Genomic DNA, 14,682 nt, shown 5'->3' on the forward strand with positions numbered 1-14,682 from the left:
GGAGGAGCCCCTGTGACCCCCACTGCCCCTACCCAAGAGTTACTCCAGCTGCGTCTCTGCACACGATGGTGGCTGCGGAGGCGGAGGCAGAGGCTGTGAGGAGATCCCAGCAGGCTTTGGGCAGAGAAGGCAGCTGAGGGAGGGGAAGGGCCCAGTCAGCTGGCAGAATTCCCTCCCTCCTGCCAAATCAGGGCCAGGAGCTTTTTTTTCTATTGAGGCCACCTTCATGGGGGGCTCCTACACTGACTGAAGGAGCTGGGGACTGCTAGCACACGTGGTCACAGGCTCCTGCAGCCTGCTAGGGAGTTAGTAGCAGGGAGGCCTGGGCTGGAGCCCAAATCTTTGTGGTAAGGAACCTCAACTCTCACATCCGGGACCTGCCAAGCTAGAAGTGGAGCCTTGCCTCTCCACCCCCCCCCCCTCACGAATGTCAGCGAGGCCTCGTGGGACTCTGCCAACACTATCGCACTTTTATTCTGCAACAAGATGGTCTCCTGGGCATGCTGAGTGCTGCAAGTCCTGAGGGTTCTGCACTGAGCAAAGCAGGCCCTGTGTACCTTGGCCTGCAGCTGAAAGCGGATAAAATATGAATAGATAGGTAGAAATGATGAGAGTTGAGACCCTTGAGCCTGCAGGGTGGGGGGAGCGGAGTGGGGCTGGGGTAGTACAAAGATGCTATCTGTGTAGAAGAGGAAGAACGAGGTCTTCATGGAGGATTCTCAGAGTTCTGAATGGCGGTGGGAGGAGCTATGCGGTGGGAGGAGCTATGCGGTGGGAGGAGCTATACCGTGTCCATACAGAGACCAAGGTCGCGGGGTGGGTCCAGGCAGGGACAAAGCTATGCACTGGTTTCCTAAGGGTTCAGGAGGCACTGAAGGAGATGACCAATGATGGCTGTTCCAAATAGAAGGAACAGCAATGCACAGGTCTAGGGGTACGAACCTCCGGGAGCATGTTTAGGGAACAGCGGTTCTGCGCTGAGCAAAACACAGCAGAGGGAGCGGGGAGAAGGAAGTGAGGCAGGAAAAGGTGGTTGGTGACAGATTACAGGATGCCTGTGAGCCCAGCATGAGTGGATGGGCGTACGCCTCACTCATGAGACAGAGGGAAGTCGTGGAAGGCTTTTGAACAAGAGAGTGACATAGTCAGAGCTGTGCCTAAGTGAGATCAGCTGTTCCTTCTTGGCCATATTGGCGCAGGCCAGGAGGTAGCAGGGTTAGTTAGGAGGCTAGTTCCAGGCAACTGTGGCGGGGGTGGGGTGGGGGTGGGGTGGGGTGAGGTGGGGGGGGCGGGGGCTTCCCAAGTGAAGAGGGCACTGCCACCACATGCCCTGCCTACCCCCAGGCCCCATTCCTCATGTTTCTGAGCGACTGATTCTGTTCCTTTGAGTCCCCAGGGCCCACCAGGATCTGAAGGCCTTCCAGGTGCCCAAGGTCCAGCGGTGAGTGAGTGAGCGAGCAGGGACACGGAGATGCAGAGGGGGAGGCCTCCTGGTCCCTTCCCTGTGGCCCGCGAGGACAGGAAGAGTGGGTTTCAGCTGCATTGTTCTCTATGGTGACAGGGTCCCCGAGGAGAGCGAGGCCCCCAGGGGAGCCCTGGGGAGAAGGGTGACCAGGTAAGTGATATCAGGGGGACTGAAGGGGCTGGTCGCTACCCACCCTCCCTCCCACCCAGACCCTCACCTATTGGCCACCTTGGGGAACAAAGCCTATAGACATGAGGCCACCCGACCTGTTCCTCTCTCCACTGAGTGGCCAGGTGGAGGGGTGACCTCCTCACTTCTTCTCCTAGGGATTTCAAGGCCAGCCAGGCTTTCCAGGCCCACCGGTAAGTAAAGATAGAAAAATCTCCTGTAATGTGTTTCCGTTGGGAGGAGCAGGTCTGCCCAGGTCTGGATGAAGGTGAACTTGGCAGGGTGGGGCGGCTGGGGGGGCCGGGCAACAGGTGATAGAAACAGTCTACGTGGCCATGAGAGCCAGACAGATAAGGGAGGGAGAAGAAGTAGCCTACTTTTTTTTTTTTTTTAAGATTTATTTATTTATTTATTTATTAAGTATACAGTGCTCTGCCTGAATATACACCTGCACGCCAGAAGAGGGCACCAGATCTCATTCTAGATGGCTGTGAGCCACCGTGTGGTTACTGGGAATTGAGCTCAGGACCTTGGGAAGAGCAGCAGTGCTCTTAACCCCTGAGCCGTCTCTCCAGCCCCAGGAGGAGCCTACTTTTATTCCTGCCTGCTTCTTTGTTGCTACAGGGTCCCCCAGGATTCCCAGGCAAAGCTGGAGCCCCTGGCCCACCCGGCCCCCAAGCAGAAAAGGTAAGCAAAACCCCACATCTGCCAAAGGCACAGATGTGAGCCATGCAGCTCTCCGTGAATCTGCTCAGGCCCCCAGGAAGTCCACAGTCAAGGCTGTGCCTTTAAGGCTGGGCCCACCAACCGCTGGCTCCGTGGATGGCGCTGGCACCTTCTCCTAGCCCTCCCTATACCTTCTAACAGCCTCTGGATAGCCTGCACTCCCATTTGCCAGGGAAGTAGCAAAGGCAGGGAGGGGAAGGAAGCAGGGAGTGGGAGAGGTGTATAACTGGACTGTGACAGGCCGGCTTCGCCCAGCTTCCCCTCTCAGGAGGAAGCTGAGAGGTCATGGAGCCAAAGGAAAGGATGAAACCGGGATCCCTTGAATTAGGGCATACCTGGAGGAGCAGTGTGCCTCTTCCTGTAAGCGGTCTCCAAGGGCCCAGAAGACACAGGACTTGCCTGTGACTTTGTAATAAGATAGGGATAGCAGCCTTGGAGCTCCACAGCAGTTGACTCTGAGACTGCCTTGATAAGCTGGGCACATAGCCCCACTGTTTTTTGGCTCAGAAGCTGGGGCTCCCTTGGGTGCTGGGTGGGACCCATCAGAGACACCAAGCTTGACTTCTAAACGTTGGGTGGAGACGAGGTCCATAGGGAGCCGTGATCATCTGCAGTCTCTGGGAGCCTCTTTCCTCTCCTCTCTGTACAGTGAGGAAAAACCAGTGGAAGGACCCAAAAGATAGGGAGGCACCCAAGGCACAGAGTCTCAGAGAGAGCAAAGTCCCTTGACTGCCCCCTTCTCCCGCAGAAGCTAGTGCCTATCAGCCATAGGTGGATCTGTGGTGGCTGTCAGCTCCCTCTCAAGCCTTCCCTATGAAGGATAGAGGTGGCAGCCAAGTCATGCATAGGCTGATCATTGCAGTGAATCCCAAACTGCTGGATGGAGGCGCTTCATGGCAACTCTCTGTGGGGGCTGACATTGGCTAGAACTGTGCTGACCCCTCCTGGCAGATGGTAGTATTGCAGTACCCCTGGCTTCTGTCTTGTAGCTGTGTTCTTTTTCTGCAGCATTCCCCTCCTGCCCCCCCCCCCAAACACACACACACACACACACACACACACACACACACACACACACACACACACACACACACACACAGATATAGGGCAGTGCCTCTCTCCAGGGGAAATAGGAACCTTTCTTTGAGCATCTTGTCTTCCGATCTGTTCTCATCGCTGCCCTGCTTTGGGCTTTCGGTGGCTGCTGAGGGTCTATGGCTGTGTTTGCAGGCTGTTTTACAGTCCCCGAGCCTTTCATTAGACAAAAGTTTGTGTAAAGCCTCATATAAAATAGGCACAGGAGAAGAGACTCTATATAAGACCCAGAAGAAGGTTCTGAAGTCCCATCCTCTGGGCCAGAAACCTGCTTCATACTCCTGGCTTCAAGGCTCCCCATAACAACCCCTAGGGACACTGAGAAGTGATTTCAAAGCCACTAGTTTCTTGACAAAGTGCAGCATGCTATTCAAGGCCCCCTCCTAGTCATGTGCCCAACTTCCCAACCTCATCTTCCAATCCATCCTACCATAAGGGTCCTGACACCCAGGTCAGGCAGACACGTGACCACTTCCTCCTGCCTCACCCCAGGCATCCTTCAGAGTCTACCATCTGGAGACACACCTGTGACATTGTCCCTGAGCCCTGGCCACCATGGGCTTCCACCCCCCATATCCTTGAGCTCTGCAGCTCCATCCTCGCAAAGCAGATGGGGTACTTACTGCACTGCCATGGACTTCAGCAGGCCCATGGCCCTTGAGGGACCCGTGAAACCCTGGAGTCTCCCCACATTTTTCATCTTGAGTCATCAAAGCCCATATACGTGACATGTTATTAGAGCAATATAAATTAAACACATGCACCCACCCATGTACCGGTTCCTGGGACAACTCTGAGAAGGGGCTGATTAAGCAAACTCTTGCTCCCCATAAAGCAATGAGGAAAAGGGGGCCTTGGAAGATGAGGACATAGGTTCTCAGGCAGCTAGCATATAGAATATGTCAGTTAGGCCAAGACAGAAGTAGGGCTGGAAACCCAACTGTCCTGACTCCCAGGGGTCCCTAGCATCCCTGGCCCTGACGTCATCGGATGTTCTGGTTTCAGGGCAGTGAAGGGGTTCGAGGCCCATCAGGCTTGCCTGGCTCCCCTGGGCCTCCAGGCCCTCCCGGGATTCAGGTGAGTATGTGGCCCTCTGGGCCTGGCAAAGATGGGGGACCGGTACCTGTGTGGGTGTACGCATTATGGGAAGGGTGTGCGTGAGTTGGGTAAGAGGTAGAGAGGGCCATGGGGCTGGGTCAGATGTCCCTCCTCCTAAGCCAGAAATGCCTCTCTCCCGTGTGCAGGGCCCTGCTGGGCTGGATGGACTGGACGGGAAGGATGGCAAGCCTGGCCTGAGGGTAAGACAGGGCTGGGTGGGAGGCGGGAGCTTCCTCCTTCCCCTCATGAATGAGCTGAGGAGCCCTCCACCCACCTTCATCAGGGTACCCAAGTCTCCCTTGCATGTCTCCTCCTCTCTGCTGGCATCAGACTCCCCCGGTCTCTCACTCCTCCTAATAGATTTACCCAGGTTAGATGAATTGGTCTCACCAAAGACAGGATGGTGACAAAGATGCCAATTATATCCAAAAACTTGGGGCAACTGGAAAAAGCAGGCTGGGTTCTGGAAAAACTCTGGCCGTAGCCATGACAGTCCTGAGCCAGCCCTGGCTTCTCAGTTGAGGTATTTTTTCTGGGGAATCTGAGACAGATGGGGGCATGGCAAAGGGGGAACACAAAGGTCAGTTCCCCTCCTTTTGTTTGTTTGTTTTTTGTTTTCGAGACATGGTCTCTCTGTGTAGCCTTGGCTGTCCTGGACTCGCATTATAGACCAGGCTGGCCTCGAACTCACAGGGATCCACCTGCCTCTGCCTCCCGAGTGCTGGGATTAAAGGCACAATTCCCATCCTTAACCAAAAGAAAGAAAAGCAAGGCCCACAGGGGCCTTGGGACCCATTCACAGGCCCCAGAGGCCAAGCCAGGCTGAGATGTCCGCCCCCTCTGCCCCCATGAGGTCTCCATGAAATCCAGGAATGGGAGATTCAGAGAGGCAGAGAGGGTGGGGAATGAATTAGGACAAAGCTGAACCAAACTGACTCAGCTCTCTCTTCTCTTTCCCTAGGGGGACCCAGGTCCTGCTGGCCCTCCTGGACTCATGGGACCCCCGGTAAGTTGAGCTGCAGGAAGGAGCTGGGAGCTCTGAGCCTCCTTCCAGCTATCCTTCCAGCCTCTGTGTCCTCAAGTACAACCTCGGCCTCCTCACGCTATGACTGCAATAGGCCTCATTGATTTAATGTGAGCAGGAAAGTGTGTGAGCATCTGGGGTGGGAGGTGAGAGAAACAGCATCTGTTTTCCCTTACAGGGTTTCAAGGGGAAAACGGGGCATCCTGGCCTCCCTGGGCCTAAGGTAAGGGGGACTTCTGGTCAATAGGCTTTCCTATTCTCCTCAGGCCCAGTGTCAGGGAGACATTGCTGCATGTCAGCCAATCCCCGGCTGAGATGTTACTCCAGCATCCTAGCTTCCTGAGGCCACTAGGGCCTGGTGCACTGGGTTAGGACTCTGCTATCTTCCAGCTGAAGGGTCCCAGAGTCCCTCTGGCCAAAGCCAGGGCAAGGTGGCAGAGTCCCCTTGCTCCAGGGTCAACATGAGGTAGAAATACCAAACTCTACTGTCCCCTCTGTCTTTTAGGGTGACTGTGGAAAACCAGGTCCTCCTGGCAGCAGTGGCCGGCCAGGTGCAGAGGTAAGGCCCAGGGTTCTGTGCATGCATCTCCGACACAGCCTTGGGCTCCACTAAGTTCAAGAATGTAGCCTCGGGGCTGGAAAGATGGCTCAGTGGTTAAGAGTGCCCTCTGCTCTTCCAGAGGTCCTGAGTTCAATTCCCAGCAACCACATGATGGCTCACAGACATCTATAATGTGATCTGGTGATAAAGTACTCATATACAATAAATAAAATGAAAAATAAAAAGAGTGTAGCCTCTTCCTCCCTCTTAGTGACAAAGTGGCTGCCTTCTCTCCTTGGCCTCCTGATGTGAAATTTTGCGCCTCGCTGCCCATCTTGACCCTTCTCTTGACAGTTAAAACTGGTCCCCTCCCTAGGAGCACCATTGGACGACCACCCAAAAGGCAGGCCAGGCCTTCTTAAGCCTTGGAAGGCTAGACTCTATAAAGTTCTGAGCTCCGTCGGCCCTCCAGCTATTGCTCCATGCCACCACCACCCACAGCTCTGCTCAGCCCTCTCCTCCATAGCAGGTACACACGTGCAGGTCAGTCCCTTTCTGAGTCACCTCTTTCTTTCTCTTCAGGGTGAGCCAGGTGCCATGGGACCCCAGGGACGACCAGGACCCCCAGGGCATCTTGTGAGTTTAAACTGCTCTTGTTTCTGTTTCTATGAATTAGGGTGCCACTGGGGTGGGGGTGGGAATGGGGCAAGCTGGTGGTGGCCACAGGAGCTGTTCCAACCGTGCAGTGATATGGGGGGGGCTTTAGACTCGTCTAATTGAGTGCTTTTTTTTTGCTTTTCACCACTTCTTGGGTTCTCTGGGCACATTCACATTTGCTTACCAGAGACAAGTCATTCAGTTAGTCAATAAGTAATTATTGACCATCTGCTCCAAATCAGGCCCACAACACGGAGCCAGATAGACAAGGGCCCTTATCCCACAGGCACGGGGAAAGAAGTAAAAGAAAGGTTCAAGGGATGGAGCGATGTTACAGGGAGGAGGAACCAGGAGGAAGCTTTAGGGCAGCAGTTCTCAACCTGTGGGTCACGACTCCTTTTGGGGGTGGGGGGGCAGCAGAGCGTTACACATCTTTTTTTTTTTTTTTTTTTTTTTTGCTTGTTTGTTTTGGTTTTTGTTTTTTGAGACAGGGTTTCTCTGTGTAGCCCTGGCTGTCCTGGACTCACTTTGTAGACCAGGCTGGCCTCGAACTTGCAGAGATCTACCTGCCTCTGCCTCCCAAGTGCTGGGATTAAAGGTGTGCGCCACCACTGCCCAGCCTCACATCAGATATCTTGTATGTCAGTATTTGCATTACGATTCACAACAGTAGAAAAATTAACAGTTATGAAGTAGCACCGAAAATAATTTTATGGTGGTGGCGGGGTCACCACAGCATGAGGAGCTGTAGTAAAGGGCTGCAGCATTAGGAAAGTTGAGAACCTCAGGGGAACCCTTGCTGGAGAAATAACTGCACTGGAGCCAGAACGAAGAGAGGAACCAGCTATTGAGTAGCCTGGGAGAAGAGTCCCCGGCAGAAGGGACAGTGACCCATACAACCAAAGGCAGCCAGGAGCTTGGTGTGTCTGAGGGACCTCAAAAACACCCTCACCCTGGGCACGGGAAGATGGGGGGGGGGGCAGTGTGGCCTAAGAAGTGCTTGAAGGACCAGAAAAGTTGAGCTTCAAAAAAGATGCCTCAGAGGTAGGTTAAGGAGCCTGGAGCTCGCATAAGCATACTCGGGAAGGGCTGGTAAGTGGCAGGTGGGTGGGGGGAAGGGAGGGGGAGCAGAGGGCTCAGGGGATCTGGGGTATACTTAGAGGTGCATGGCTTGCTCCCTTGGTCTGAGGCAAGGGAGGGCTGAGTGGTAGAAACAGAGGAACCAGGGAGTTGGGCTGAGCAACTGGGTGGGCAGTTGGTGTTTTTACCATTAGGGTGAATTGGGGAGAGCATTTATTTAGTAGCGTCGCATTTCCCATCCACTTTTCTCATCAGTGACACAAACAACTGCCAATTGGTGCCTTTGATCAGTGTGACGGCACCAAGCAGATAGGGCTCCAGAGAAAGCAAAACCTACTTGTGTGCTAGTATAGGACAGCTGTATGATTTTCAGGATGCATTCGGGAACATTAAAAGTAGTTCATGACAAAAAAAATTTAAAAATTAAAAAAAGGAACTCTTGGGTCCCCATTTTTATGTATCTCAAGGAGTTCAGAGGCCCCGTTCTGGGCACCCCAAGTCTCCCCAAGTCCCCTTCACAGTAAATATGAGAGAGTCACACACTGAATGGCAGCCTCAGTAGAGACTCATGGTAGAGGGTAGAGGGTCGGGGGAGGGGGGGCTGTGGATGAGGACCTCCTGGGTTCCTCCTGTCATCGCTCTGTCTAACCCAGGTCCCCTGCTATGTACTGGTCCCAGCGATGACCCATTCCCTCCCCAGGAGTCTTGCATGAACAGTGTAGGAACCATGGCCTACCCTGTGTGTGGAGAAGTATGCTCTGAGAAAGAGCTGAGTGTTCTTAGGTTCAGAGAAGGTGTTGTTCTGAGGAGGAACATGACCTCTGGAGTGTGGGCATTTCAGACACAGCCTCAGCAGTGTCAGGAAGGGACATCCCTGGGGGGATTAGTGTGTCATTGCTCCCCAGGGTAAGGGGCCACCGAGCTTTCACATATGGATGTTGGGTCAGGCTTTTTTTGTCTGCCCCAGGGACCTCCCTGATGATCCGTGATCTGGCAAAAGGCTTCGGAGACAGCAGGAGTCCCTTCAGTGGCTGTGGGAGGTGGGGGACACATGTGGACCCTTGCTGTGCAGACCCTCCCCCATAGGACAGCAGGACGCTGGGCCCACCTTCAGGAAGCATGGGAGATACCCCGGCTAGTGGTTTTGTTCTCTCCTGCCTTTGACCTCTGCACCTCACAAGCCTGGGCGCACCAACCATTGAGCCAACACTGGTCACAGGACCCTGTACACTTAGCCCTTCCCCCGCCTCTGCTCTGAAACCAGAGCTCCTGGAAGGAGTTCAAGTGTAAGATCAGAAAGGAAGGATGAGGGGGCTGGAGAGATGGCTCGGAGGTTAAGAGCACTGACTGCTCTTCCAGAGGTCCTGAGTTCAATTCCCAGCAACCACATGGTGGCTCACAACCATCTATGATGTGATCTGATGCCCTCTTCTGGCCTAAGGTGTACAAGCAGGCAGAACATTGTATACATAATAATAAATAAATAAATCTTAAAAAAAGAAAGAAAGAAAGAAAGGATGGAAGAGAACACAGGCAATGCGGTGTGGGGATGTTCTTGCCGCCTAACTCCCCTCAGCCCGGGCTTTTTGTTAAAGTCCATTCCATCCTTTGACTCTCTTCTTCTTCTTCTTCTTCTCAGGGGCCACAGGGGCCTCCAGGCCAGCCAGGTCCACCTGGGATCTCCACCATGGTGAATGACTTTACCCTGCCACCCCCACCCCCTGCGGGCCCCCCTCCAGACAACATCACTCTTTTGGGATGAGGCAAAGGGGCTTGGGAGGTAGCTCACGGCCATCCTAGGGCCACGCCACAGGTGCAGGCATGCTACCTGCCCCTCTGGGTCTGGCCTCTGGAACATGGTGAGGGGTCTGCCTCTGGCTTTGTGGGTTCTGCGTCTCCTACTCTCCACTGATCTTCATCCTATTGTTTTAGGGCATGAAAGGAGATCAGGGAGCCCCTGGAGAAAGGGGCTTGGCTGGCCTCCCAGGCCAGCCTGGTACACCTGGACACCCAGGCCCACCGGTAAGACTCCACATCCTTATAGCTCAGGCCAGGGGAAAGGACCGTTTGGCTTTGCATAGCACACCTGGGGTCCTTAGAGAAAGAGAGGGTTGTTAGCATGGCAGAGCGGCTACACGGGGCCTACATCCGGGGATTGTATGGCATTAAAAAAAAAAGACGAGCCCTGCAAAGCCAGCACTGAGCCAGCTGCAGACAAGAGCACTGCCTCTGAAGACACACCACCAACCTGACAAGGTATCAGAAAGAGAAGCCTTGGTCCATGTGTTACCTCTGCCCCTGCCCCTGCCCCTGCCCCTGGCCCTGGCCCTGGCCCTGGCCTTGCCCTTGCCCCTGGCCTCTCCCCTGCTCCTGCCCCTGGCCCTGCCCCTGGCCCAGTAGAGCTTGTAACTACAGAAAATATCAGGAACCAGAAACACAGCACATTATTACAGTAACTTACTGAGCTCCTCAGAAGCCAGCCTTGATCTCAGCCCATTTAGCACTCAGAATGAAGCTGTATTGGTCCCTGGCTAGGCCGAAGTGAGCCTTAGCTTAGGTTGGATGTGTGTTTTCTTTTTTTCTTTTCTTTTCTTTTCTTTCTTTTTTTTTTTTTTTTTTTTTTTTGTGGCGGGGGGGGGGGCATTTTTGAGACAGGGTTTCTCTGTGTAGCCTTGGCTGTCCTGGACTCACTTTGTAGGCCAGGCTGGCCTCGAACTCACAAAGAACCACCTGCCTCTGCCTCCCAAGTGCTGGGATTAAAGGCGTGCGCCACCACGCCCCGGCTTGGATGTGTGTTTTCTTAAGGTGTTCTGCAACAGTATATGGAGGTGCAATTGTCCCTGGGCATTCAGACGAGGAAATGAGAGCTCAGCGTGGCTGAATTGATTTGCTCCAAGTCACACAGCTAGTAAAAGGAAGAGCTGAGACTTGATCCCCAGCCTGCTCCATTGCACAGTTTGCACCCCTTAGCCAACCTGTGGAGCTTTCCCTGTATAGAGCTCTAGAGAGGCAAACCTCAGGAGGTGGAGCTGACTACTTGTCTCAGGGATGCAAAGCTTCTGGGAAGCCAAGGAAGGGGGCTCAGGTTTCCATGACAGTGGCTTCCCACCAGGCAGACTCTCTGCCAGGGCACAGTAGCAGACTAGGGCTGGTAGGCCCTGCTGAGATGGATGGCTCCAGTCATGTGGGCATGCTCACTAGGCCCATTTCCCAAAGGGCCTGGGGTCAGCACTCCTGCTCACCTTGAACTCTGCCCACTGTCCCTGAAGACGTCCTCACTTCCTGGCTCCCTCCCTACCCACAGACTCAGGAGCTGCCCAGGGCCTTGGATTTGTCCACTCCTTGTCCTGCTATCACAGATTTCTCTTCTCCCGCAGCCCACCAGAAGGGCCTAGGCAGGGGTTCAGAGCTGGACAACATTTGCCGTGGTGTCACGGGGAAGGGAGGTCGTCAGCTTGTCCTGGCCAGTCTCATGGAGGACAAGGGTCTCACGGAGGACAAGGGTCTCACTGTTCATGTGGTTCCTCAGCAAACATTGAATGCTCTCTCAGAGCCAGGGACTGCGTACAGATTTCAAGAAAGGGCACCTAGGTCTAGCTCAGGAAGGCTGGGGGGAGGGTGTGGGGGATTGGGTGCGGGAACTGCAGGATCAGGGCTCCTCGTTGGGACCAAAGAGAAGAGTGGGGCAGGGTGTGAGGCCCAGGAGGCTGTGTTGGGTGACAACTCATGTTTTCGATGCCCTCTGCTCCTCAGGGAGAACCTGGGTCAGACGGCGCAGCTGGCAAAGAGGTACCGTTGCATCCTTCTCCCTCTCCCTTGGGGACATCCCTTCCTGACTCATTTTCTAGTCCTCGTCCCCTCAGTAAGCACACTAAGTGGGCACAGACTCTCTCCTACAGAATCTACACCCGCAGTTCCCACAACAAGAAACCCAATCAATCTCAAGTTGGTTGAAAATATTCAGGGGAAAATCGCAGGTGTATTGAATATATACTGATACAGACGGTTTCGTTCTTTGGTTTTTTTGTTTTGTTGAGACTTTGTACCCATGCTGGCCTAGAACTTTATACCCCCAAACTGGCCTCGAACTTACGATCCTGCTGCTTTGGCCTCCCTAGAACATAGGTGTGTACCACCACGCTGGGGCACTCCCCCCTTCCTCACCCCCCCCCCCCTGCTTATCATTATTTGCTAAGCAATACAGTATGTCAACACTGTGCAGCGTTTACACTGTGGTAGCTATTGTTGAGTAATCTAGAGATGATGTAGAGCATGCAGGCAGGTACATGTAGGTTATGGCCAACGGTCACACCATTTTACAAATGGGACTTGAGACAGACTTGGGGATCCATGGCGATCCTGGAACCAGTCCCCCGCAGATCCCAAGTGCTAATTACATGTAAGAAGCTGGTATCTCTTGTTGGTCTAATGGAATTAAGGGACCCTGCTTCCAGTCAGAGAGAGTAGTGATGACAAATTCCAAGCAAAGGCTCCCCGGGCCCTGGCTCCTGCCAGGCCCTCCGCTGTTTCAGACTGGCCTCCCACTCTGACTTCTTGTCACATCTGTTCATCTGTGATGAGGGACCAGGCCAACGCTATCAAACAAGGCCATGCCCCAGGGGACATCATCCTCCCTCCCAGCTGTCAGCCCTACCCACCCCCCCACCCCTGTCCCCGGTTGGCAGGGAAACTGTCATCCTTTCTCACACAGCCTAGCTGGACACAACCAGGATCTGAGGGTGGGAGAAGGTGGTTTTCCCACTGCATGTGACCCACCCGCACCCCCAGAGAGCCTTAGGGAAGCTGCCCAGACTTGACCCTGAACTTGTGCTTACTTATAGGGACCTCCGGGACAGCAGGGGCTCCATGGAGCTCCAGGCCCAAAGGTAAGCAGGCACTGGCTGGGTTTGAGAAGTATTTGGGAATGCCAAGCTGCGAGTTTAGCCACAGAGTAGGCCTAAGGTGGCCAATGGGTAGGAAAGGGAGATGTGACCTCACCTTGGACTGTCCCGTCTATGTTTGGGGGGGGGACACGGAAATCTCTTTAATCTTCTAGTCATTGCCCACTCTGGCTCACTCCAGGGCCTCTGGGTTGGTCTGGGGTGAGGTAAATAGAAGTCCCTGAACAATGACATTCTCTGTGCCTAGACACAGACACTAGAGTAGGGCAAATTTTGAAGAAGCCCGTGCTGAGGGACCCCAGGAAGGGCTCCTAACTCTAACTGGAAGTGAGGAAGGCTGCAGAAAGGGCAGGCGTATTCCAGCTGAGGAGAGGAGAGGGCTTCCCATTGGAGTGCTGAGGCTGGGGAGGGGGCGGTCCAGACCACAGATTCAAGCTAAGAGAAACAGGCAGCTACAGCTGGCAAGAGAAGGCCAATGAAGGTGTGTGAAAAGGACATTACGAATGGTCCTAGGCAAGGAAGGGGCCCGTCCTACCAAGGGCATGTGGGAGCCACAAGCATTTCCCAGCTAACAGTGATGCCAGCACTGCCTTGTGGAAGCATTGCCCTTGGAAGGGGTGAGGCAAGGGCACATCAGTGTATCACTGTAGCCACAGTCCAGTGGGAGATACTGGGCACTTGGGGAAGGGCAGGTTGTTGATACATTGTGACATAGACTTAGAAACAGTTGGTAATGGATGGGCATTCTCCACAGTTGTGTGGAGAGCAGGGACTGACTCTGGCATGAACTCTGGTGCCCCCTATTTGACCACTTTCCCTTGGTGGGGAGGCCTGGTGCAGGCTATCCAGATGAGACCTGATAGGCTGTGATCATATGGTGGGGGAGGAGGTCCCCTCTGTCATAGGCCTGGGGGGGAGGATTAGGGTTAAAGAGGGAGGGAGAGGGAGCTGGAAGATACAAGTGAGGGGATAACAATCAGGATGTAAGATGAATAATTTACATTTAAAATGCAAAAAGAAAAAGAAGAAAAAGAAACTGTTGGTAATGCTGTGCCTTGACTTGTCCTTGTAGGGTGACCCAGGACCTGCAGGACAGAAGGGCCAAGCAGGAGAGAAGGGAAGATCTGGCATGCCTGGGGGGCCTGGCAAAAGCGGTTCCATGGGTCCTGTTGGGCCACCAGGTCCTGCAGGAGAGAGAGGCCACCCTGGGTCCCCAGGGCCTGCAGGGAGCCCTGGACTGCCTGGCTTACCAGGCTCTATGGTAAGGGGAGGCAACCACGGTCAGGCACATCCCATAGGGCAGGCACATGGTCACTTTAGAAACTCCTAACATCCTGCAGGAAAGAGCTTGGCTGGCTCCTAGTTCTTTGTGAGGAAGGGGGGAGCTACAGGTGTCCCTCCCACCCCAAACTGCCTTTTTAGCACAAGACATGTATTATTTCAATGTGGGTAGCACTTTGGATTAAGACTCTGCAGGAGGTTCCCAGGACCTTTGCCCTCCTCGCCATCCTTTATTTCTGGAAATCAAGTCTTATTCACTGGGAAAGTGCCAAGCGCGGACATATAATTGAGGCCAGGTTTCTCTCTCTTTCCTCAGGGAGACACGATGAATTATGATGACATCAAGAGGTTCATCAGACAAGAGATCATTAAAATGTTTGATGGTAATTGGCAGCTGGCTGGGTGGCAGTGGGCAATGCCTGCCCTTCCCAGTTACTTCTTCACCCAGCCCTGCCTGCCTTCTCCTTAAAGCTTCAGTGTCCTCCCCTGTCCACCCCCCACACATTTACAGACAGCAGGGTGACAGGCACGTGTTCACCTATCCATCAGACCTTCCTTGGCACCTGCTCTGCTCAGAGATAGATTGGTTCTCTTCTGCCCTCCTGATCCCCTACTTGAGCAAAGGAGGTTAAGAAAGCCGATTTCA

The 14,682-nt window shown here is 54.0% G+C and overlaps 1 protein-coding gene across 1 annotated transcript in view; it reads left to right on the top strand.

The window, feature by feature from the left end:
• The window catches only part of Col16a1 (collagen type XVI alpha 1 chain), a 55,852-nt gene that overhangs the window by 38,820 nt on the left and 2,350 nt on the right, over nt 1-14,682 (top strand). The window contains exons 54-69 of the mRNA XM_051171632.1: nt 1,397-1,441; nt 1,562-1,615; nt 1,792-1,827; nt 2,258-2,320; nt 4,460-4,531; nt 4,699-4,752; nt 5,514-5,558; nt 5,755-5,799; nt 6,082-6,135; nt 6,700-6,753; nt 9,494-9,544; nt 9,787-9,876; nt 11,608-11,643; nt 12,696-12,740; nt 13,828-14,016; nt 14,353-14,419. Of these exons, the coding sequence (XP_051027589.1) occupies nt 1,397-1,441; nt 1,562-1,615; nt 1,792-1,827; nt 2,258-2,320; nt 4,460-4,531; nt 4,699-4,752; nt 5,514-5,558; nt 5,755-5,799; nt 6,082-6,135; nt 6,700-6,753; nt 9,494-9,544; nt 9,787-9,876; nt 11,608-11,643; nt 12,696-12,740; nt 13,828-14,016; nt 14,353-14,419 (1,000 nt within the window). The remainder of the gene's footprint in view (nt 1-1,396; nt 1,442-1,561; nt 1,616-1,791; nt 1,828-2,257; nt 2,321-4,459; nt 4,532-4,698; nt 4,753-5,513; nt 5,559-5,754; nt 5,800-6,081; nt 6,136-6,699; nt 6,754-9,493; nt 9,545-9,786; nt 9,877-11,607; nt 11,644-12,695; nt 12,741-13,827; nt 14,017-14,352; nt 14,420-14,682) is intronic.

This window comes from Acomys russatus, chromosome 29 (assembly GCF_903995435.1).
Source record: "Acomys russatus chromosome 29, mAcoRus1.1, whole genome shotgun sequence".
NCBI classification, from domain to species: Eukaryota; Metazoa; Chordata; class Mammalia; order Rodentia; family Muridae; genus Acomys; species Acomys russatus.